Genomic DNA, 26,470 nt, shown 5'->3' with positions numbered 1-26,470 from the left:
CTGGATAATTTACATCTACCTAAAAGCTGTGCACACACATCTGTAAACCATACTGCTAGAGGTGGTGCCAGGTGCATGGATACATACAGACCCCTGGAGCTTACTGAATAGCTAGCCTAGCTGACTCAATGAACTTCATGTTTGCTGAGAGACTCTGTCTCAAAAAATGAGGTGGAGACCAACGGTGAAAGACACCTTGTGTTGACCTCCGACCTCCACATATCTGTACACACACAAAGAAATACGTAACACATACTGAAACACATTCACACACATAAGGAAGAGGTTTGGGAATGTTCTGCTTAGCAAACTGTCTATTGCAAGGTAGTGATATGGATTAAAGAAATATGGTAGAACCTGTGTTAGAGATGTCAAGAATAGGACAGGAATTGTTTCTCCTAACTAAAATATACAGATATTTGTGCTCATGTCTAAATATATTCATATAGGGCAGGTCCAGGTACCTGAGATAACTGACTTTTCAGGGCCAAGTTCTCATAGCTAGCAGTATAAAAAACCAAGAAGAGGTTCGTTATTCTCATTTGACACTTTAATGAGGACAATTAACATATAGCATCTAAGCCAACCTGACAAGGGTAGCCAGTCCTATATAATGCTAATCACATTTTGGATCCACAACCTGTTAAAGTAGTGATAATTCTATCTACTTGGGCCGCTCACCTTCAGAAGATGTTCACAGACCTGGGAAATTATCTGTGGAAACAGTGTAAGCAGATGTTTGGAGAGCATGGACCCTAGTGACCACACCACCTTTTGAACTACTGTGATTTCTTTTCCTCCCCCCCCACCTCTGCTTTCTTCCTTCCGTTTTTGGTTTTTCAAGACAAGGTTTCTTTGTGTAGGCTTGTCTGTCTTGGACTTGCTTTGTAGACCAGGCTGGCCTTGAACTCACAGAGACTGCCTGCCTCTGACTTCCCAAGTGCTGGGATTACAATGTGTATGCCACCACACTCAGCTGTGACTTATTTTCTAATAAAAAGCTAAAACATTTCTCTCCTTATGCTAGATCTTAAGGGTGATCTTAAATTGGAAAAGATGTCCTTTTTAAATAACGATAGTGGCCAAGTCCTCAAGCTAATAGCCGGCGTATTAAGAGTGTGTTACTCAGGAGCAGCATTCAGCATTCAGGTACATGAATCTGAACTTACAGTTATCTGACCCTTATGAGACTTGGTTTACTCATTTGCAAATGAATTACTGTGGATGCTTAAGTATTATGAAGCAGGTAGAGCACAATATCTTAAGTCTTGGTGTTTATAAACAGTAGGCATAAGGAAAGGAACTCATTTACATACATTTGTAACACTTAAAACATTTTATTAAAAAATAAAATTTAAGGAAAGGAAAAAGGAAAGGATAGTGGCCCACAGTCCCATCTACAAGGGATATGAGGTGGAATAACTATTTGAGCCTGTATGTTTGAGACAAAGCTGAATGGCAGAGTAGGAACCTGCCACAAAGTGGATGAATAAGGGAAGTCATTTTCATTTTTTGAGAGAAGATGTCACTATATAGCCCAGGCTGGCCTCAAATGTACAATCTGCCTGCTTTTGTCTCTTGAGTCCTGGGACTATAAGTATTCCTTCATTCCACCAGTTAACACCAAAGTACAAATACACCATAGGCTGCAGTTCACTGCGCTATATCTACAGTGGATCAGAATGGCAGAAGCGGAATCCAGATAGGCCTTTGTGGCTCCCAAACAGCCCTGGTCTCTGGAACACAGATGCATGTGGGGATCAGTCTGCACAAGAATCCTGGAAAAGGGCAGCAGGAAAGCTCCTGGAATTGTAGTTGCAATGGATACTTGATGTGTTTTCTCCACGTCCTTCAGGGACCAAGGAAGATGCACAGAATGATTTTGGATATGACAGATATAGAACTCTACATGTGAATGAGAGGTAGCAGTCTGTTTCTAAAGAGCATGCTATGTAACTGCAGGTGTCAGTGGGAACAGCTACTAATTGCCTACAGAGGGACTGAAAGTTATTACAGCTGCTGTGGCTACTGATATGGGGCTCCATGATGGGGCAGCAGGTGCGAAGTAGCTCCTATATTCCTGAGTAAATAATGGCCTGATTCCAACGGTCAGCAGTCCAGCCTTCAAGGTCTTCAATGTTTGAGTACTACACCTTTCACGAGAAGCATACTAACAAGTGCTTCTGTTGTATCAGCTACTTCAAGGCTACAAGTGCAGGGAAGCAATTACTGGCCTGGAAATGACTGAAGATCAGGGAGATCCTGCCAGGCAGAACCTCAGAATCCTAAGGCTGCCTGCGACCTGATGGGGCCAAGAAGCCATACAGTACACAGCCTGGCTAAAAGTTATTTTACTGCTCTGCAGGCAAGTACTCAATAATCTTAGAAATGATGTTTTTCAGGCCCATCTCTAGCTGAGATGTTGTTAAGCAGCTTCTGGGAGTGTGCTGGGAGATAAAGTAAGGAAGAAAGTTGATATCTGAGTTTTTCCTCATTAAAGATAGTGTAACAATAGCAAATAAAAGGTCATGTGTTAGAAAAACAAAACAGAACCACAAATCACAATATAACTTAAAGGCACAAACACATGCTCCATACAAAATGCAAACAACTTCATTGCTACATATATTTGAGGCCAAGCTTACATTTGAGTTTAGGAATATCCTAAAGAAATAGTACTATCTTTGTAGTTGTTAACAAAAACTAAAGGGTATCAGTTTATATATCCTGTTGTGGCTATTACAGGCACTTGGAGAAATTCCATTCAATGAGAAACAGCTTAATGACAGCAAGTCTTTAACAAATCCCTTGTAGCCCTGGCCCCAATTAGAACACATTTTTGATTACTGGTTGACTTTCATTTCCCTACTTTATTCCCTAGTTTATTCAAAGTTACAGTTATGGCTATCAATATATACAGGCTGAATATACCACATGAAATATCTGATATGACATCTTTATTGAGATGGCAGTCATGATAGCATTTCACACTTCATTAAAAATTCATAAAAGTAATTGGTAAGTCATCAGCAAACACTTTTGTTGAAAAGAACGCCAAATTGTATGTCATGGAACTCTTTCTCACATACAAGAAAATCTTTGTAGTAACATCTTGCCTGCTCAGACCTCCACTGTAGTTTGTACACATACCGGTAAAAGTATGAAGGTTTGAGATATGGTTGTTATCCAAGTAGCATTGAATGAATGGAACTTAAAAAAAAAAAAAATCAAGCGTTAACATCTATCTTTCGGCACAATTTCATCTACTAAAGAAAGCTAGAAAATAGCTCATTCTAAGTAACTGTTAAGTAGCCTCAAAGGAATGATTTTCAGTTTTGTTTTGTTTTATTTCCTCTGCCCTAGGAAGTTTTATACCTACTTTGTTTCAATAAAGAATGTCAAATATGTTTAATATGAATATATATAACTTACTTCTTATAAAACACAGGATAAGGCTGGAGTGGTGGTAGATCTCTGTAATCCTAGCATTTAAAAGCCTGAGGTAAGAGAAATATGAGCTTGAGGCCAACCTTGACTACCCAGTGAAACTCTGTTGGAGTAAAATAAAATATAAGATAAGCCCATATCATTTTTATTAATTAAAACCCTTATGGTTTGTACTTAGAAGAGTGAGTTCATCCATGTTAACTAAAGCTCTTCACTATTGTCTCTTCCCCAATCCTTTTATAGGTTCTTTTCTGAAGACTGGGTAAGTTACACAGATCATAAATAGTCAATGACTGTTTTAGAGAAGAACTTTTAGTTCCTTTAAATTATAGGAGGTTATTCAAAGAAGACTGGATATATTAAAATGTTCTTGCTGGTAGGTGGCAGCACACACCTTTAATCCCAGAACTTGGGAGGCACAGGCAGGTGTATCTCTGAATTCCAGGTCAGCTTGGTCTACAGAGTAAATTCCAGGTCAGCCAAGGCTATACAGAGAAACCCTGTCTTGAACAACAACAACAACAATGACAACGACGACAGTAATAATCAATGTTCTTTAAAGAAACTCAGACACATTGTTGGTCAATCCAAATTAAACTATTTTTTACTTCTTTAGAGTACAAGCTATTTAATTGGGGGGCTTCTGGCAAGAAAGAACTAACATTCTACATTTAATGTACATGTTAACTATACATTTTAGAGAACATTTACATTTGATATGCATCTTTTTCTTTAAATCAAAAGTATCCACTTTACTGGATGTTTGCTGCACTTAGTAAGTGATTGTCCTCAATATTCACTTATTGATCTCTAAGGCCTGAGACCTGGCTAAGTAACTTGGTTGTTCTGTCTGTATAGGAACAATAAGATTAATACCAATAATAAGAGATTAATAACTATTATTACTGCTCTCTTGTTATACATAAACACAAAAGAGAAAAGACAAATTTTGATGTAAACATTCCTCCGATTTTAAAGGCAGAAGAGAAAGAAAGTCTTAATCCTTTTCAGTTACCACTGATAGATGGCTATATTTTCCTGCACTTCACAAGCGGTAATTGTTGTGTACATGGTACAAGAGTAAAGAGATCATCTTAAAACAAAGAAAAGCTGAATAAAATAAGACACACCATTTAATATTCCTGTTATAGCTACTTGGGGGAAGAAAAGAATTGGAAGATGTCTAGCTTAAGAAGTGTCTTAAATGAACAGATTTGAATACATCTTGGAAAAAGTATTATATTTAGCAAAGTTTCCATAATATTCCAAAAACAACCACTCTGGCCATTTCTCTCTAATTCAAAAATAAAGAATAACAAACAAGGAGAGGCACAATGTGTTGGTCCTGAAAATATCCAAGAAAATTAGTTTCACAGTTGTTGACACACATCATTCACATTTCCTTGCTCTATTCTATGGCCAGGCAACATCAAAGTCTAGTTAAAAAATAACTGTACGTAGTGGCTTTAGACCCCATATATATACAGAAGGCATGCCACATATATTCCGTGTTGGTGTCTAGCAGCTGGGAAGGATACCAGAAACTGAGAATAGCTAGATTACTCCTGCAGGAATGCTGGCTATTCCAACCTCAAACAAACTGTCTTTCTAAAAATCTAGATAATGTGGAAACTTAAATCTTATAAATCTTATAAATAAATACTAATTAGTTTTCAGACTAGAATAAAGGCCCACTGAAGATTGAAGTTATAGCTGAAAGATTGTAATTTCATCAGTAATCAAAATACAAATACATGGGGCTGGAGAGATGGCTCAGATGTTAGGAGCACTGACTGCTCTTTTAGAGGTCCTGAGTTCAATTCTCAGCAACCACATGGTGGCTTGCAAACATCTGTAATATGATCTAATACTCTCTTCTGGCCTGCAGGCATACATGTAGGCAGAACACTGTATAAATAAATAAATAAATGAAATAAATAAATCTTTAAAATATACAAATACATGTTGTTTCTTATATACCAAAAAGGCAGCAAGTCACAGGCAGGTTCTGCTTTAGCTTGATAGACCAGAGACTAGTGCTTGTCCCATGTCATAAGGCTAAAAGGATCCCAGGAAGGCATTCTAGTGCAGGCTTGCCTGTTTCCAGTCTACTCCAGTGCTAATAATATTGCCTGCTGCTTAAGAAGAGCCATGGCAAGACTGAGGATGCTCCCTGGCTATGCCACGATGCCCTGAGAGATAGTCTGCACTGACGCTATAATGTTGAGGCTACTCTCTACTTTCCAGTGAAATGGAGCCTTTCCACATTCTCTAAATTTTATGTTCTCAGGAATTACCCATGTCAGCAACTACTATGGAGTCTCCTCAGTAGAAAACAAAGTCAGTAAAAACCAGGTTTTAATTGATCACAATTTACATGCTTATTAATAAAAGACTGAAATAGAAAAAACCCAACAAGACACTCTAAACAGGACCTTCTATATTTGAGTAGAGATTACTTTCTGTGTAGGCTATACTATCCTCTAGTCAAGGAAGAATTTGATTATTTTATAAACATAACCAAAATTTACCTTTGGAAATCTGCAACCAGCTTCACATCAGCTATGACGATCTTATGCTCGATAATCATGTGCTTCAAAAGTTTGTCTTGTTCAGCCACAGGAAAATGTTCCTCACAGAAGATGCAAGGCACAGATGGAGGCCCTTCTAAAGCGGTGGGGCCACCTGGACTTTCTGGCAGGGACAGCGGCTCCAGGATGCAATCTTTACTGTCTGTGAGAGGCACAAAAGAGGAAGAAAGAAAAGCTGAAACCAGCTCTCTCTCAATCTTTAGATGGATGAGTTCTTACCTCCTGCACTGAGAGGAGCCTGAAGACATTTTACATATTAGAAAAAAACAAACAAAAACCATCGTAGCAGCAAGAACCTTGCTGTCCTTTTAAACCCAGCCACAGCCATACTGCAGTAGAGCTTGGAGCCCTGTGCTTTGCCTGAGCGGGGATACCCACTGTTGAAGAGCTGCTGAAGCTTTCTTCTTGGTCCTGCCAGTGGATGCAATTCTGAGTAGTAGCATGTGGAAACAGCAACAGCTAGGTTAGGGTCCTAAGTGACCATGTGATTTAGTAAGCCACCCTACAGCTTATGTCAGGCTTTCTAACACATCTGAAAACTTTCTTATTTCTAATCACATGCCATGTAAAAAACACATTTCCTGTATTGGCTTGAAACAGCATGTGCTAAGTGGCTGAGGTAGCAATCTCTGTTCTATGTCTGCCATTTGTTCATTACACAACCGTGCATCACAAGTAAGGCTTTTGTGAGCCAAGAGACGGACAGTATATACACAGGGAACCCTTTCCTTGCCTGTACTATGCCTTTCCTTTTATCACTCACAGAATCTTCAAGTGCTCTAGTGTCTCTATGTCTCTGATTTTCGGGCTTCAACTTAAGGCAGTTTTGTCAGAATCTCTCTTTAGTTTGCCAAGGTAGAACCCTGGACCCACCATCTTATTCCAGTTCTTGAGCAGGTAGTAACTGCCAACAGAAACTAGAGTCCAGCCTTTGCTTTTGCAGAAGGAAAGGGAACTTTCTTCAGAAAGGGATGACTGCTAGACCTGTGGTGTGGGCCCAGCTAGTTGGGAGGCTAAGGTGGGAGGGGCTACAGAGCAAGCTCAAGGCCATCCTGGGCAACTTAATGAGATCCTGCCTCAAGATAAAAGTAAAAAGAGGGGCAGAGATACAGTTTAGTGATAGAGAGTCGCTTAGCATCTGTGAGGTATTGCTGCCAATCCTCAGTATTACAAAAGAGCCATTCTACAGATGACTTTTGGAATTAGGTTGATACCAATATTTTCCTGCTACATTTTATTTCCTATTTTTACTCTTACCTTAATATTTAAGTCATTCTCATCTTAGCAATATTAAATCAGTCACTGGTACACTGCTAAGCATAAGCCAAGAATGAGACGAGTCACATAAATGGAAGCTTTCTCTCGTTACTTAACAACACTAGCTGAGTATCTACAACATAGGTCTTTTGTTCTGGATTGTGTGGTAAGAGCCTTGTCAACAAGTTAGAGTGCTCATAGTTTGTTAGAAGGTACAAGTAAGTTAACAGGATAAAGAAAATGTGACAGAGGACATTCAGGGAAAGCCAGAAGCAGGATGGCTCACAGAACAGTTGGTGAGGGAAGTGTCCCATAGGAGATTTGAAGTATACCACTTTCACACACTCTAGTCATATTAAAGTTTGCTATATCAAACTGCTTATATGATCATAAAACTCCGAATTAGTACCGAGGAGGGTACTGAGTAAACATGACATAAGGAGAGTATTTAAAACATGCAAGCACTTTGGAAGCACTATTAATGAAATTTGCTGCTAGCAGTCTTCTGCCAGCTAAGGACAACCAAGGCAGCATGTGCAGTGGGTTGTGGTTCATACAGGTACTGGCCAGAGTGCTGAGCGTCAGCAGCTGTTCAGCCCATAGCCTTAAAGAAGACATGTGTACCACCCTGTCTCAAGGTTCAGGGAACATAATGAGAGAAGGCCAAAAAGGACTTGATGAGGCAGAGTGCTGAGAAATGCTGTCTCCTAGGCATGACATGGCTGTTGTACTATTGAAACTAGATCAACTGTGGTTACGCACAGAAGGTCAAGCCAGTCAACTGCCAGCATGAATGAGAGGGACTCATGAGGCCCCACTCCTATCTAAGGAGCTGGTGGTAGCTGCTGGGGGAACAGTCAATTTTCCTCAGGGCTATGGCCTCTGGTAGGCTGCCCATGTTGGTGGATGGTCTCACACATAGTAGGGCAGCACGAATGGCACTTAGTGGGTTATTATTAAAAAAAAAAGAGGAGGATGTGAAGTTGAAAGTTGTGTTGGGAGTTGTTCTGAAGGGAGTTGAAGAGAAGAGTTGGGGTGAATAAGATCAAAATATGTTGCATACATGTATAGATTGTCAAAGGACAAGAGACTCTTAATTAAGAAAATAAAGGGAATGTTAGCAAATATCACTTGACAAATAAATAGCAGCAAGCCCTGATTACTTTCTTCTCCTCAATTTGATTGGGATATTTTAAATTCATTTTGTCTGAAAACAAGCATACAGAAATAGCCACCATCACCTCCATCATGAGTGAACTCGGGAATTTCCCACTGGCAAAGCAGCAGCAATGTTTAGGGTACCCCAATCCTAGCATGTCACTTCCTAAAGCTATCCCAAGGCCAACTTCCAGATGACAGAATTGAGACAGGAAAAGTTAAAAGTAAGATTTTATGAATATGGTTCAATCTGAACTCAAATACATTATTTTGCTCCCAGTACCCAAAGACATTTTCCAACTTGAATTCTTCTTTAACACCTACTTTCAGTGCTGTTTTGAACGTGTATGTATTTATACGCCACTTTGAATTCATGTGCATTCCCAAGTGTCCTGATACTACCTCTACTGGCAGCATTTGCACCATGCTCAGTAGCCCACATTTTCTTCCATGATTGTTTTTATTTTCTTCCCCAAAACTTCCTGTGAACTCTGATCTTCTATGGTTTCATTTCTTCCCTTTAAATGGCTAATGCCCAGCTTTTCTTTTCCTCAACTTATCTGTGAGGGAAAAGACATAAAACTCACATGTACCGAAACAGAATTACCTGTCATGGCAAACGAACAGGAGTGAAATCAGTCCGTGTGTGAGGGGATACCCCTGGGCTGCTGGTCCTCGATTCTCCAAGAAAGCAGGCTGAACAAGCCAATGGGGAGCAAGCCAGTAAACAGCACTCCTCCATGGCCTCTGCATCAGTTCCTGCCTCCAGGTACTAGCCCTGTTTGAGTTTCTGTCCTGGCTTCTTTACAAGGATGGACTACAACATGGAAGTGTAAGTCGAATAAACCCTTTCCTTCCCAGCTTGATTCTGTCCATAGTGCTTTGTCGTAGAAATAGAAACCCTAAGTCATGGAGTCTGTGTGAGTGGGAGTGCCAGTCAATAATTTTTGATTCCAACACAGAAAAAAATTAGGTTGTAAGAGAAGGGTGGGTAATAAGTATGATCTCAGAAGTTACATGGTTGGTCATATGGTTGGTAGGCATGATGTAGAAACTGGTACTTCATGTGATGGAATTGAGCTGTCCTGTTTGTCAGTCTCTGCTCTTCAAGGTTCTTCTCTGGGTTTGACCTACTCCATCTTTCCATATATCACTGCTATATCAATTATTTACACATGTATTTCTACTATTTGTCTGTCAACTCAAGGTCAAGGGCTTATTTTTATACATCTAGTGTAGACTACAGTGGCTAGAACAAAGTTGGAATTTGACAAATGTTTGTTAAATGAAGACATTAAAGAATGAGGAACAGGCCAGAGGTCCTTTGAACTCGAGTTCTAATGTTAAGTTTCTAGGAAAGTCCCATTTTAGGAAACACCTGTGCCTGTCTTTAGTGGATTTTTTTGGGGGGGGCCTGGAATTAAGGGCATTCCAGCTGTATTTACAGCTTAATCTTTATTTAGTGCTGGGCCTTGGCACAACAGGCACAATGGCAATTAGTAACGATTAAAAATGGAAACGAATTCTAAGCTAGAATTTAGTATAGCCAGTGTAGAAGTTATCATTTTTTTTCTGTTTATATTGTGTCCTTTTGTTGAGGCAGGGTCTCCACATTAGCTCAAACTGACCTCAAACCCTTACCTATGCTACAATTCACTGGAATTTAACATTCTTCATAGAAGGAAGGGTAACTTATAGCCAAAAACAAGTGGCCTCTTGAATGTATAGTAAATCATACTACTCCATAAAGGAAGTTTATATGGAATAGGCCAGAGCCCTGACTACATGCCTCAGTGCAGAGCAAAGGTTGCTAACGGAATGAGTATCATTTCCTGTAGATGTCTTCTTCTTTTTTTTTTTTTTGTGCTAGGAGTCAAACCCAGGGCCTCGTATGTTAGCGATCTTTTTAAAAATACTGATTTCAAGTCCTCAGTTTACATGGAAGAAGTGCAGTTTTACTAAGTAGTAAGCCCTACTTGGCTCCCTGGAAACCAATGACTCAGAAAGCATTAATAATGTGAATATTTTGAGGCTGGGTATGGTGGCGCACGCCTGCAATCACAGCACAGCAGAGGCAGGCGGATCTCTGTGAGTTTGAGGCCACCCTGGCCTACAAAGTGAGTTCAGGACAGCTAAGGCTACACAGAGAAAACCCTGTCTTGAAAAACCAAAATCAACCAAAACAAACAAACAAACAAACAAACAAACAACTCAGAAAAATATGAATATCTTAGCTTAGAAGCAAGTGTGGGCACCTTCAACACTGGAACAGGCTACAAATTAGGTGGCAAGGCAAAAGAGTCTATTTTCCCCCAAAGAATGCCATCAAATACTAAGCGTTGTGTCAATAGATGCAACTCCCTTATACTATCTAACAGCTTGTTTATTTCCAGCTGTAACACATATTAATCTATATTTTACTGCATGGTAGAAAGGCAGTAGATACAGCAAATTCAGCTTCTTTCAGCAAAGAGCCAAAAACATCTTAGAATTCGCTTTGTCCCCAAACTTACTACATATGTGTATTACAAATTAACAACAAGCTATCCAATCTAGTTCTCACTTTGAACATTAACTGTGCAGATGAACTACATGAAACAAAACAAAAGACAAAAGCCTTAGCTGGGCGTGGTGGTGTACACCTCTAATCCCAGGACTCAGGGAGACGGAGAGCAATGGAGCTCTATAAGATCGAGGCCAGTTTGGTCTATAAAGAGAATCCAGGGATACACAGAGAATCCCTGCCTCAAAAGAAGAAGAAGAAGAAGGAGGAGGAGGAGGAGGAGGAGGAGGAGGAGGAGGAGGAGGAAGAGGAGGAGGAGAAGAAGAAGAAAAAGAAATAAAGAAAGGAAAAAGAATCATCTCTAGGAATGTGAATTTTGAAGAGAGTATTGATGGCTTTATTGATTTAGGATAAGAGCCTTAAATGTCAAATGATTACTCTCTGATAGTGTTTCTTCAAGCTGAACGCCTATGTGAGTCACATTATGATTTTGTCAAACAGAGTCTGAATCAGTAGCTATGGCAGCCATGGAAATGTGCCATTCAAATCTCCTGCTGCCATGGGAGAAATTCAAGAGCTGTACTCTGAAATGCCACTTGTAAAGGCAACAGTCACACCAAGGGTTGAAATCTGACATATATAAGAAGCCCCTCAACCCACTAACAAAACAGAACAAATTCAGATTAAAAAGCCAGCCAAGGGGCTGGAACAGACGCTCCAAAGAAGATGAATGAATAGCTGGCAGGTCTATGAAGAGGGGGAATCAATATTATTACTAGGGAAATCAAAACTATGATGATTTCAAACTTATTATATGATGGCCATTAGAAAAACAAACCAAACAAGCAAATAGCTTAAAGATTCCAAAAACCATTACAAATGGATTGACACAGGATCTCTGTCTTCCTGCTTGTGCTTATTTGTTTGAAAGAAGAGAAGACAGGATCACAAAGACATATCTGTGGCACTCCCATCTAACTGAAGTATTAAGCATAATAACAAAGAGGTAAAAATAACTGAGGGGTAGGTAAATTCAGTGAATGCTATTCAGTCTTAAAAAAGAGTTAGTAATTCAGGGCCTATGAGATGGCTAACCAGGCTAAGGTACTTGTTGCCAACCCCAATAACCTGAGTTTGTCCTCTGAGGTCCATATTGTGGAAGGAAAAAACCAACTCCCACAAATTGTCTTCTGAACTCCATATGTGGGAATGTAATAAGGGTAGAAATCGATGACATGCTACCACATGGAGAGTAAACCCTGAAGACATCATAAGTAAAATAAACCAGAAACAGAGAGGTAAGCACTATGTAATTCTACTTCCATATGGTACCCATATGGTATCTAAAGGGAGACAAACGCGCAGAAACACAGAGAATGGTGGTGTTAAGTGGCCAAGGAGCAGGGAAATGGGGTTTTCAGGCTCAATAGGTCTAAGTATTAGGGATGTAGAAGCAATTATTGGAGCTATGTGCTGACATCAATGTGCATACAGTTAGTAGTAATGTGAGTTTAAATTTTGTTATGTGGGTAGATTTCATGCCATATATTTTAAACCAAGTTAGAAACAACGAAAAGAGAAGAAAAGTCAAGGAAAGACTGGAGGACATGGGCCGTTAGCTCTATTAACTTAGAATTGGCAATGTTACAACATTGCACAGCCTGTTTCCATTATTCATAATACTTCCCTGGAAAAATATTCATAAGGGTTAAGTGAAGAAATTATTGGAAAGCAAAAGACATGGGTGTCATATGTACAAAGTCAATAAAAGCTGAATCTTTTGTTTGAAAGACAAGCAAGCCAAGTTTTATTAGGATGCAGAATGTGCTATTGCTGTGACAAAGACCACAAACAAAATAAACCTGTGGAGGAGAGGGTTTATGTGGCTTATATTTGTGGTCATAATCCATAAGGAAGTGAACTCAAGGCTGGAATGAGAAGGTAGAACAGAGCAGAGGCCATGGAGGATTGCTGCTTACTGGCTTGCTCAGTCTACTTTCCTATACAACCCAGGGCTACCTGCCTAGGGTTGGCACCACCCACATTGGGCTAGATTCTCCCATTTCAGTTACTAATATCCTACAGACTTGCTGACAGGCCAGTTTAATAAGCATTTTCTCAGTTGATGTTCTGTGATGACTCTGCTGTGTCAAGTTAACAAAAACCAATTAATCAGTACATAGTATTACAGTTTCCTACTGCAGGGAAGGGTCTCAAAAATGAATTGCTCAAAAGCTTACCTGTTCTTGTTTCTACTGACAGTAAGTAAGCATGCTGTGTTTCTGAGATAGGCATCATTTGCAGTAATACTAGAAATCCCTGTGGGCTGATGCTAATGTCTTGACACAGAACTAAAGAACAGGGGGCCGAGGATCCTAAAACAAACCAAACCAAACCCACTTTCCTACTACTTAAGTCCTGATGATATTGTTGGTATTTGTATACTTTTGGCATTTCTGTAGCACATGATAGTAAGAAATAAGGGGAAAGCCACAATCTATTTAATAAGATATAAGAAAAGCTGAAGGATTTATAAGCGAGCCTCAGAGATGAGGCTGATATAAGTTCTATTCATTTTAAATATGGGGCTTCAAGAAATGTGGAAAGGATTTAGAACCATTACTATGGACGGTTTACTAAGATCTCAGTAACAGCAGCAAAGGGCTCTTGGATCTGTTTACCCAAAACTGGAGACCACTACACATGTGGCCACTAAGTTCTTAGCATGCAGACACAGAGCAGCACAGCAAGTTTCTAGTGTCTTCAGTTAATTCAAATCACCATGGGTAGCTGCTGAGTCATATCTGATTCCATATACTAGTTCAGAAGACAGGGATAATAGACATACAAATGATTTATATCCTCTGAGGTTTGTGAGTTTAACGTAAAACTGTGTTTAAGATTAATATATGTGGAATTTTCTTTTGATTCTTAAAATGGTTCAAGGGAACTACAAATAGCTTAAAAACCATGAATCCTGTTTCTATATTTTCTTTACTTGATATACTAATATATGTAAAGTGTTTTGTTAGCATTTTATTGCTATTTTTATTTATAATGTGTGCATGAATAGTATTGTTTCTTAGCTTTTCATTGTTATAATAAGTGAGAGAAACATAAAAGAACGCAAACAGATTTATTTTAGAGGTTAACGGACACTTGGTCATTTAATTTTGTTTCTTAAGACTGTGATGAAAATACCCAGACAAAAGTAACTTAAGGGGAAGAGGGTTACTTGGCTTATGATTCTAGGGCTCAGCCCATCACTGCAGGCAGTCAAGGTGGCAGGACCTGGAAGCAGCTAGTTTTGCTCAGCTCATATGTCCCTGTCACTGAGAGCAAAGGTGAGTCAGGGAGAAGCTGCATGACAACATGTGGCAACAATTCTGCCTTGCTGTCAAGGCTGTCGACACGGCTAACCCCTTTACAAATAGCCCATAGTTCTTTCTACGTGGTCCCGAAGTAGTGTCCATCTGCCAAATTCTGCTAGGATGGGCAGAGAAGCCGCTTATTTGTAGACTTCTTCTTTTTGTCTAGAAAACTATCATTATGTTCAGATGCTGCTAAAAAAATGGTCTTGGGTGTGACCTAGTGGAATATGGGAGGACCTCTTCTCCACTCACATTCTTAGATGCAGGATATCATAGATGACACTGAGCAAGGGCCTCTCCATTACAACACTAACAAGGTAACTGAGAATCCCAGTCTGAAGTTCTGGCTTCTCTTTCCCTTCTGTGGCACATTTTTTAGTTTCAAAACTACCTAAGGGTGAAAATACAGTGATTAAGAATTTTACCCCTCAGGCAATTTTGGTTAAAACAAAATAAGGAACTAAATTTGTTGCTGGTTTCATGTCTTGGTTATTATAATGGCTAATTGTGCTTGTCAACTTCATTGGACAAAGAAATGCCTAAGGGCTACAGAGAGGCAGAGAACAGCAAGTGCTCATCAGTTAAGAATGCTTGCTGTTCTTTCAGTGTACCAGCGTTTGGTTCCCATCATCCATGCCAGGCATCTCACAGCTGCCTGTAGCTCCAGTCTCAGGGATCTGAGACTTTCTTCTGGCTTTTGTAGGCATGTGGATACACGTGCACATAATGAACACACAGACACATAAACATACACATAAGTAAAAAACAAAATAAGATTTTAAAAATAGTGTCTGTGAGGTGTTTACAGAGAGCACTAACTGCAAAGGAAGGATCAGACTGAGTGCTGGCGGCACCACTGCATGGGCTGAAATCCAGAACTGACAAAAACAAAAAGAGGAGAAAGCAAACTGGGCACTGGTAGCCCCCCTTCTCTTTGCTTCCTGATCTATGTAGACGTGAGGAAGAGGCTTCACAACCTCCCTGCCACGGGCCCGGCCAGTTCTGCCACAACGGCGTCCTTCCCATGAGGGACTGTACCCCTCAAACTGTGAGACAAGATAAACTTCCTCCCTTACCTGTCTTCTTGCCAGCTATTGGCTCACAGCAAAAGTAATGAATATATCGATAAAATAGCCATGTTTCTGGGCAATACACGATACCTTCCTATCTTAAATCACTCTAGGAGGAGGAGCTGGTCCTACTGCCCTGATCAATGCAAGACTCACAACATGAAAGCAACAGCTGTTGGAAACCATACAAACTCACAACATTTTAAAGGAAATGAAATGGTTAAAAACAAGCCAGCCCTTATAACGTGGTAAGTAAGCATCTAAGTCATATACCATTTCTACAATTTCTAAGATATATGCTTCAAAATAAATACATGAATAAGTATATTCACTTCCCCAGAAACAAGTTCTCCTAATGGACTGCTCACTGTCAACAAGAGACTTTGATTCTAAAAGTAAATGAAGGATCATACTATACATTATATAATTATATTGAATAATCCTTCACATCTAAGATATGTCCTCTGCTGCTCCTACTCTACACTTTCAAAAATACTTCCAAGCATTTAAATTATCACTCTTACTTTAACAGGGCAGCACCTGGGACGCTGAAGCACTAAGATGAATCCAAAGGATGTGTGTCAGATTTTAATACATTATAGGTAGTAAGTTCTTAGCTATTACCTTACTTTATATCTGCTTTTATTTCATTTATTTTAAACACATCTCATTTAGTACAGGGAAGCCTTGAACGCCTAACCGTTCTGTCTTCACTTCTAAAGTGGTAGGCTTGAAACACAACACCTTTTTATGGTTCGTCTGTTTTTTTCAGTGATCTCCCCTTTATTAGTGGAATGCAGAATGACTTCTCAATGGTAAAACTGCATAAACAACAAAGTCAGACATTAACATCTTAACTTTAACTAATGGTAAATGTCATTAATCATAAAAACTTATGTCCAACAATGCCAGAGGACCAGTGTAACAGAAAAGACTGAGAAGCAAATGCAAGAATGGAAAGAAAAGGTGGCGGCTGCTCTTATTTATTCAACTCTGATAAGAAAAGAATGAAAAGGAAGACAAAGGCAAGCCTGACTCAGAAAAATCTGATTGGTTAATTGGCCTACTTCACTTATGCTTTCCAAGCAAGTGCAGTCCGAGCAGAAACGTCATACACATCCACAGAGGTTATGTTTAGCATAATTTAATTTATTCAGTTTGACAGGAAATTACTTTAGCATTAGTAATCTAGTCAATATTTTAATGAAATGGGCTGGCAGCTAGAAAATTATAAATTACCTATCTGATGCTCTCTTTTAAGTATAATTAGTGGTTTTGATAGAATCATAAATTTTTTTGTGGGACTAATATATCTCTATTTGCAATATTAAATGACTAAGTCATATTTTTATTTCAGTGCTGGTTCTTGATTCATTAATATGAATAACTCTTTATACAATCAGTTGTTTTTATAAAAACAGATAAGGAATAACTTCCAGGCTCTAAAAAACCTTGATATTAATAATTAATAGACTTTCACAAAGTTCTGCATATTACTTATTTACATTGTTTGAGAACATGTGGGGAATTCAATCTCTATGTAAAACATTTCCCTCTACAGAAACCCTAAGATAGGTCCTTGAAAGAGTTAGTTTTTGTCTTTCTACTAAAGAGAAGATTCATTGTTTTGTTGCTGACTATACATTTCTCTGGCTTATGTCCTAAAGACTTTCATAATTTAGAATTAGGTCAAGTCCTGCTTTCAAATCAATATCTACCTTGAGTATATTTTTCATTTGGAGAAAAACCAGGCTATATACTTTCCTCTTTAGGCAAGCAATTTTTACCATCTTATTCAGGAAATGGCATACCAATTCTAAACCTAAGAACATTTATACTGATTCTTTTGACCTGTTATTGAGGTTACAGTTAGCAAGGACTGACTCAGCATCACTTCTTTAGAAGACACCTGCAGCTCCTGCAGCATGGCTACAGCATGACCATGCCTGTGGACCAGTCAGCCTAGCTACTGATGACGGGCAACCCTAGGGGTTTTAATTGTTGAAACGGTAACAGGCCTCATGATACCAGCCTTCTTCATACCACAGCAGCTTTGTAAGAGTAAGGCTCTAAAAGCATCCATGATGAAAAGTAATAAATTATCTCTTAGTCTTATATTTTGAAATAAAAACTTAAATTATAGTTGATATTCAGTGTATTACCACATGTAACAAATGTTCTCAACCAGCCAACATTTTCAGGCAAATGATTTGCAAGATCCCAAGGAGCAAGGAGAGGTCAGAACTACCCTGTAGGATCCCATGTTTCTCTGCCTGCTCATGGCCATATCAATACAACTTGAACTGTCCAAACCACTAAAGGTAGAACAAGGTCGGCATCCCAGCAACTGAGACGCCTGCCTGCTGGGCAAGTGGTTTGGTCTTACTTTATGGCATTTTAAGCAAATCCCCTTTCTTCAAGCTACTTGGACCTGTTAGGATTTGGGCTGCTTTTAAACAGATACAGTTCTCCACAGCCTCCCTTCCCCCCAAGACAGGGTTTCTCTGTGTAGGCCTGGCTGTCTTGGACTTGCTTTGTAGATTAGGCTGGCCTCGAACTCACTGTGATCCACCTGCCTTTTCCTCCCTGAGGGTTAAAGGTGTGCACCACCATGCTCAGCTCTGTATACTCTTTGAAGGCTTTTCTAAATAGTGAAGAATTAGCCAGTCATGTTCAAAACATTGAGGGCAAATTTTTATTCAATTTATTCATCTATTGACAACCATCGTGTGGCTCCGGTGAAGTTCAGTACCATAAACCCTATTTCTGTGACGCATGATCTTCTAGAAGTTTGATATCATGAATTCTACTCCCACGACAGCATAATCATATAGCTGACTATATCGGAAAGTCACCTTGTGGGGCTAGTGATGTAGCTTCCTTGGCAGAGTGCTTGTATAGGATGTACCAGACCTCAAGCTTGATTCAGCACTCCATAAACTAGGCACTAAGGATGCTTGCTTAACCCAAGCACCTTGGAGATGGAGGCAGAAAGACAGGACACTCAAGGTAATTGCAGGCTACACAGTGATGTCCATATCAGCCTGGGATACATGAGACTCTGTCTAAAAATACAAAAGGCAGCAAAAGTTGAAGGCATGAAATAATGCTGGACAATATAAGCAACATGGAACAGATTTCAGCCTTGCATTTCAGTGGACTACCTTTGCTATATTTTATAGCCAACATTACAAAAATGAACCAAAAATTGATGTGAAACATTTCTGAAAGAATAGGTGTTTCAGCCAGCCTACACAGCACATTCTGTAAATGACTCATTTGACAATAAGCACTGAATTTTGCCGGTAGTTAATCCGACTAGCACTGACTTAGGTAACGATGTCTAAATGCAACCTTACTAAAAATGACACTCTAGTGAATACCTTCAGTCATTTTGATTTCCAGGCAGTGACTCTCAGCCGTGATGGTCCATAGGAATCAGCTTAGGGGCTTTTAAAACATGCTGTTTTTTTTCATACAGAGATCCTAATGTGATTTCTCTGTGTTAGCAGGGACATGTTTTATGTGAAGCCACAAGCCACTGTTATAACAAAACCCTATTGTGATCAATTATGTGACTTTATAAGTTAGCATAAGAAGATAAACCTTCGTGGATAATAGTAAAATAAACAGTTTCTTCTTTTAGGATAAAAGCATTTTATTTTAGAAGTGATAATTTGTGACGAATAAAGTTGTATTTTACAGATAGTAAACTGACTAAAAGAAGATTTTATAGAATGTAAATAAATCATTACTTATTGACATTGCTCCTTTAATGTAAGTTGGCTTTGTATACACTGGATATACAGAAGATTTTTGAGAAAATCTGGCAAATTTCAGAGAATCTTTCCTTAAGACCAGGTGGAGCCTCAGGGAACTGCTGTTTTTTTTCTATTATCAAGCTATCTATGAAAGCTGAGTGTGTGGCTATACACAGGAAGGCCACCATGTTCCTGTGTTTAAAGCACATTGGACTGAGAGAGAGCTATACTCTTTGGGACGATACTTAATTTTAATAAAACTTATCTTCACTAAAAGCAATAGGCCCGTCTCTGGGATGAGCTGGAAACCTAGTGCAATGGAAACTCCCAGTAATCTAAGAAGCTGGCCCTAGCTAAGACTCCTAGTAGTCAGGTATACAGAGCCTGAACTGGCCATCTCCTGTAATCAGGCAAGATTTCCAGTGGTAGGACTGAGACACCAACCCAGCCACAAAACCTTTGACCTACCATTTGTCCTGCCTACAAGATGTGCTGGGGTAAAGGTGGTGAAGAAATTGTGGGTGTGGCTACTAATGACTGGTCCAGCTTGAGACCCATGAGAATGTTTACATCCCTGTACAGCCTGGATGGTCAGGACCCAGAGGATGGATGGCCCAGAGTCCTAGGGTAGAAAATGATTCCTAATGATATTCTCCTCTACTCATGCACTGATGCTTAGCTCAGTTGTCCATAGAGGCTTCATCCAACAACTGATGGAAACAGATGCAGAGACCACAGCTAAACATGAGGCAGAGCTTGGGGAATCCTGCAGCATAGGTGAGGAAAGATTGTAGGAGCCAAAGGAGTCAAAGACACCATAAGAAAACCCACAGAATCAACCAACCTGGGCTCATAGGTACTTATAGAGACTGAACGGACAGTCAGGGAGCCTGCATAGGACTGACCTAGGCCCTTTGCATATAGGTTAGCTGTGTAGCTTGGTCTTCTTGGGGGACTCCTAACCGTGGGATCAGGGGCTGCCTCTAACTTTTTTGCCTACTTTAAGGAATCTTTCCTCCTACTGGGTTGTCTTGTCCAGTCTCAATATAAGGGGAGGTGGTAACCAGGAGGGGGGATGGAACTGGGGGGAGATGAAGGAGAGGAAACTGGTTGGCATGTAAAAAAAGGAAGAAAGGAAGGAAGGAAAGAAGGAAGGAAGGAAGAAAGGAAGGAAGAAAGAAAAGAAGAAAGGCAAACAAAGTCCCCAAAGAACTATGTCGTGAGGATCTGAATATGAATAAAAAAATCCAAGGATAAAAACTTCCCTGGACACACATGCGACATGGGTTTAGCTGTTAGGACTGCTCTGTCACAAAGGCCTACTGATTTTTAGCGATCTGTCATTTATTCTATTGGCTTCATAAGGTCTGTTGTTATTTTAATGTGTGATTTTTCAGAATGCAAAGCATTTTACAAATGCATATGCAGTATTAGAGCTCAAACACGTGGAACTAACAAAGCATTTTAGGGCAGGACACACTGGGATGGATGAGGTATCTATTGGCCACTTCTAGACTATGGTAACTTTAGATTCTGAGAGAAGGTGGAGTTGAGGAACTGGGGTCCCATATATGAGAAGCATAATTCTGGAGCAGTGCAGCATAACTGTTAGTGAGGGAGAAGGGAAACTCAAAAGCCTACCTTACGGGTAAGAAAATTATGTTCCAGAAGCTTTGTTCCTTCTTAGAAAAGTGTCAGGACAGTCCTTGCTGTATGTACTGATGTCCACTGTGCCAAAGGACTGGGCTTCCTTGTTGCTGCATCCACTGCAGCCAAGCCATCAACAAAGCTCTTTCCCTCCCTAGGTAATTCCAGCTCTTTTCAGCAATGCCGTGACAAATGGCATTTGGATACCAAGATATACTCTACAGCTAATTTTACTACAGTGATTTGTCCTTGCCCAAACCCAGACACATAACTGCCATATAGCGAGAATAAAAATACTACCTATATGAAGATAGTGCAGCTTCACTCAAGATTCACCATGTCCAAGTTGTACAGGTGCTGACTCAGAAAAATACAGATAACAAAAAGAGTCAACTCTAAAAGTGAAAGTACCCTGAAAATCTAGATTAGACAAGATGATGCCACCCAAGTGTGTAGGTATAGGTTCTTTATCTCTGCCAATTAAAGAATTAAAGGGCAGCAAAAAAAATGTCACCAGAAATCTTGGGCAGTACCAGTAGAGCCGTCATATGATACCGGGGAAATTAGAGTGCCCCCTCGAGGTTCTCTGTCTCATTGATAACAGAATTTAAGACTGATCACAAGTGAAAGTTTGACAATGACCTCAAAGGGAAGCTTGGGAATAATTTATTAGAGTTTAAAGGGACAAACCTAGGCAGGCAAATCATTAGTGTCTCAGCTGCCTGGAGGAGGGGATGAAGCTGGCATGGAGGCCAGCCACATGGCAGCAGGCAGCTGCAGGAGATGGGGGAGTGGGCTTTAGAAAACAAGGAGGCTAAAGCATTAGAGAGTTTAAAATCTTATACCCATCAGAATGGCTAAGATCAAAAATTCAAGTGACATCCACATGCTGGTGAGGATGTGGAGAAAGAGGAACACTCCTTCATTGCTGGTGGAAATGCAAACTTGTACAACCACTTTGGAAATCTATCTGGCACTTTCTCAGAAAACTGGGAATAGGGCTTCCTCAAGAACCAGCTATTCCACTCCTTGGAATATACCCAGAAAATGCCCCACCACACAACAAGGACATATGCTCAACCATGTTCATAGCAGCATTATTCATAATAGCCAGAACCTGGAAACAGCCTAAATGTCCCTCAGTTGAAGAATGGATAAAGAAACTGTGGTCCATTTACACTATGGAATACTACTCAGCTATTAAAAACAAGGAAATCCCAAAATTTGTGGACAAATGAATGGAACTAGAAATGACCACACTGAGTGAGTTAACCTAGAAGCAGAAAGACTCACATGATATATATTCACTTATAATTGGGCACTAGCCCAAAAGACATGTCCCTTGAAAGTCTTCACTTACCAGGAGATTGGTAAGTGGATAGATGTGAGGACATCCTACCGGGACTATAAGGAGATAAGAGAACTATAGGAGATGGGGAAATAAAAGGATCCAGAGGGTCTTAGAAACCTATAAGAAGAACATCATAACAGGTGGATCAGGGCACAGGTGGGTCTGTTCAAACTATTGCACTAAGGACAATACAAGTAGTAAACATCAAACCCCTACCCTGATCTACCCAATGGACAGGAAATTCACCACAGTTATGTGGAGAGTGGGGACTAACTCTGACAGGAACTCGGGTACCCCATATTTGACCACCTCCCCTTGGTGGGGAGGCTTGGTGGCACTCAAAGAAAGAATAAGCAGGCTACCAAGATGAGACTTGATAGCCTATGACCATATAGTGGGGGAGGAGGTGCCCCTAGGACATAGACCTAGGGGAGGGGAATGGGGTGGAAACAGGAGGGAGGGAGGAATGGGAGGATACAAGTGATGGGAAAACAATTGTTATAATCTGAATAAGTTAAAAAAAAAAAAAAAACAAAAAAGCACACATAAGCTCTGGCTAGCATCAGAAAGAAAAAGACAACCGTGAAGAGAAAGGCATCTTTACCCAGAAAGGCAGCTAGAGCAGCTGATCCTCAAGGCGGCTCACAGGGACAGCACTGACAGGCAGCGTTCTGGGAAGGGGTTATGAGTGGACAGCCAGCCAGATTCCTTCCTAGCCTGGCCCAGTTGAGTAAGCCTGAGAGGAGACAAGGGCTGAGCTCCATCCAGAGGTAGAGTCTATTCTTTACAAAAAGGCCTGTGATTGTTATTTGAATTTACTAAGTGGCAATCAGTGAAATTTAGCCAGATATTTACATAAGCCTCACAAAACAAGATAGATACCAAATACCTGTCAAAAACTGAGGGTGACTAAAAATGAGCAAGCTAAGGAAAAATTATGTGCACTGGTAAAATCCAGCAGACTATAGTTTTGGTATGTTTTACTGTAGCTACCTCTCTTAGGTGATTTGCTTTTTTGTATGGACTTTTGTTTAGGATATACAGAAGACATGGAGAAAGACCAGGTTTCTCTCGCTCCTTAGGTTATAAAACACTGCCTAGTCTGCAGTGTTTCCCAACCATCTCAAGTTAGACCAAAGGAAAGATAAGAAAAGCAGCCCACTGAGCCAGGCAGGGAGGCCAGCTCCTGTAGTTGTGGTTACTGCAGGGGAAGGAGCTGGAGGATGGCCGAGTGGAGGCCTTCACGGTCACATGTGGAATATGAACAATAAGCAAGTCCTTTGCCTCCTGAATTTGAAAACAAAATTCCCAAGCACTATGCAAGTAAGCAGTACATGTACAGACATGTGACATAGGAATTTACTTCCTAAATCTTTAAAAACAAGTATTCTTCCTTAAAATTCATATTTTATTCCTTTCTGACTTTACACAGCCAGTTTCTCTGGTCTGTAGGTGAAAGGGTTATGCCTTCAATAAGAGGTACACTCCTTGGTGGGTATGATTCATAGGAAAATTAAATGCAACAACATAGCAGATGGCCATGAAATAAATACATTTGAATCCCAGAAAGAGCATTTGGAATTCTCTGTGCTAGTTCATGTGCATCTTAGATGAGGCTAGCAGGCAGCACTTGGCTGGCCTTAGGAGAGGAAGGCTGAGCTCCTGCTGCTGAGAACTTCAGTTACTCCTGGACGCCCTCAGGAAGCCTGAAGAGTCTTCTCTGTCTGCCCTGAGGGAAGGGTGGTCTCAGAGTCCCATTTGGGGTGGAGAAGTGTCAATTGCAGAGGAAGCTCTCTCTCTCTCTCTCTGTATGTCTCTCTGTCTCTCTGTCTCTCTGTCTCTCTGTCTCTCTCTCTCTCTCTGTGTCTCTCTCTCTCGGTTTGGTGCCTCCTCTCTCTTGGTTCTCTTTCAGAACTCTCATTCCCTAGAATGCAACTTAGGAACAGAAAAACTGGATAGGGGAGAAAATGAAGGGGCCTTTTAGGAACAGGTAAGATAGAAAAAGAGCAAGGGAGTCGGGGTGGGGGTAAGGCCAGCAAACAGCAGTCAAAGGTTAGCAGATCCTAGACAGACTGTTTATTTTGTTTTCTTCCTTCTGTATACCCCAGTCTCTTCATACTCTCAAAAGATTCAACAAAGCTTAATGTGTTTAAGAAGTAAGAGCTTTCAAATAGAATGTGCTTATTTTCAGAAAGATGCAAAAGGCAAAGCATATGAGGGAAATACTTGATAAAACTGAAAACAAAACAAAACAAAACCTGACAAAGATTAGATTAGCATCAGCTCTGAAGGGTTTGGGATGTAGCTTGTGTGCTTGCCCAGCACACACAGGTCCTGGGTTCCATTCCTCGCACCAGAACTTGACGTGAAGTCTCTCGAAAGAAGAGCTGCACTTGTGTTACGGCTGTTTGGCTTGAGTTTATGTGACTGTGGAGGGAAATATTGTATGTCTTGACCCAAATGGTCTTGTGTTATTATTATTATTATTATTATTATTTTTAGCTCCATAACATCATTTATTGATCACTTCTGTCTGACCTAACTCTGTTATGATTTCTGGGTAACACCTTTTGGAACATATTAAGAGACATGGGCTTCTAACAAACAAAAGCTAATAAGAATGTCATCACATAGCACCTAAGCCCCAAAGCCTAGCAGTCTGCTAATTGATCATGTACTATAAACGCTAAAGAAAAAGATAAAAACACAAACAAAAAAACTAAGCTGAGTTGCCAAGATAACCAATTCATAATTCTACTAAACACATCTAATATACTTAAAGACCATAGTAAAAGGCCAGAGCAGTGGTCAAAGAATATTTTGGTACAGAAAGGTCTCTGGCTTCAAATCTCACAGTCAGCTCTCATTTATGTTGTGCTATGAACTAGTGGTTGATAATCAGGGTGAGGAAGCTGTTACAAGGATTTGAAAAGCTCTGCTCCTACCCCCTTCCAGGGCAAGGAATGGAATAAAAAACTGCTGCACAGAAGAGAATGCAGAACAGAAAGTGTCTGAATGTCAGAGATGATTCTTACAACTATTAGAAGAGAAAAATAGTTTTGGTGAACCAGAAGATTATTTAAAAACTTCTAAAATGATTTCTTTAAAAATTCTGAAGTCTTAAACAATAACCGTAAGAGTAAATGCAAAATTATAAGCAGCCAAAGGCTATTTTTATGTAGTCCTGGCTGTCTTGGAACTCTCTATGTAGAACAGGCTGGCTTCAACTCACCAAGTTCTGTCGGCCTCCCAGAGACTGTGTTGTGACTAAAGGTGTGAGCCATCCTGTCCCCTTATTTTGAAAATGGTAAAATCACAGCACTATTAGGATTGCTAGCTCTTGATGAAACTGTTGTTTTAATAGTAAAACAAAGTTTAGAGCTTCCAACAGTGGTATCAATGGTCTTCACAGCTCAATTTTATAATTATTTTCAAAAGAGAGTTTGCATGGGTCTGAGCTAGGTCCTCTGCGTATATGCTATGGTTGTGTACTTGCTGTCCTTGTGGGGACTCTTAACAGCGGGAGTGGGGGATATCTATGACTCTTTTGTTTGCTTCTAGGACCCTTTCCCTCTTGCTAGGTTGCCTCTTCCAGCCTTGTTATGAGGGTTTGTGTCTGGTCTTATTGTATATCTTGTTATGCCATCTGTGGTTGATACCCTTGGGAATCCTACTCTTTTCTGAAATGAAACAGAGGAGGAGTGGATCTGGGGGAGAGCGGAGGTGGGGGAGGGACTTGGAAGTGGGAGGAGGGGAAACTGTGGTTGAGATGTAGTATATGAGGGAAGCGGAGGTGGGGGGGAAGAAAATACTGGTAAAGTCTTCAAAAATCTCACATTAGTGGAAAGTGTCACAACTCTTAACAAAAAACAGCTAACAAATAGATACTCAGCTCTCACCTCCCAGGGCAGGGTTTCACCATGTAGCCCTGGCTGTTCTGGATTCACTTTGTAGACCAGGCTGGCCTCGAATCCACTGAGGTTTGCCTGCTTCTGCTTTTCTGAGTGCTGGGATTACTGGTGTGCACCACTGTGCCTGGCTTATTATTATATTTTAAATTATGTATACATGTGTGTCTCCATGCACGTATGTGCACACTTGAGTACAGTGAGTCCTGGGTCTGGAGCTTAGAACTGAACTTCGCTCCTCTACAACCTCTTAACCAATGAGCCATCCTTCTAGTCTCCACCCTTCCTGGATTTTGTTTAGGATTTTATACCTTGTGATAACCTTGGAGTACTGTTAGTCATGTGGTAGGCATAAACTGTAAACTTTAAGAGGAGTACACATGCAGATGCTAATCGCAAATGCAGA

General features: G+C 40.2%; 1 protein-coding gene across 1 annotated transcript in view; it reads right to left on the bottom strand.

The window, feature by feature from the left end:
• ZNF277 (zinc finger protein 277) overlaps positions 1-26,470 on the bottom strand; it is a 116,306-nt gene that overhangs the window by 48,523 nt on the left and 41,313 nt on the right. The window contains exon 2 of the mRNA XM_084792381.1: positions 5,979-6,180. Within this exon, the coding sequence (XP_084648507.1) occupies positions 5,979-6,180 (202 nt within the window). The remainder of the gene's footprint in view (positions 1-5,978; positions 6,181-26,470) is intronic.

This window comes from Acomys minous, assembly GCF_964271855.1.
Source record: "Acomys minous genome assembly, chromosome: 8".
NCBI classification, from domain to species: domain Eukaryota; kingdom Metazoa; phylum Chordata; class Mammalia; order Rodentia; family Muridae; genus Acomys; species Acomys minous.
The sequence above is the reverse complement of the archived record's forward strand: the minus strand, read 5'-3'. Positions and strand labels throughout refer to the sequence as shown.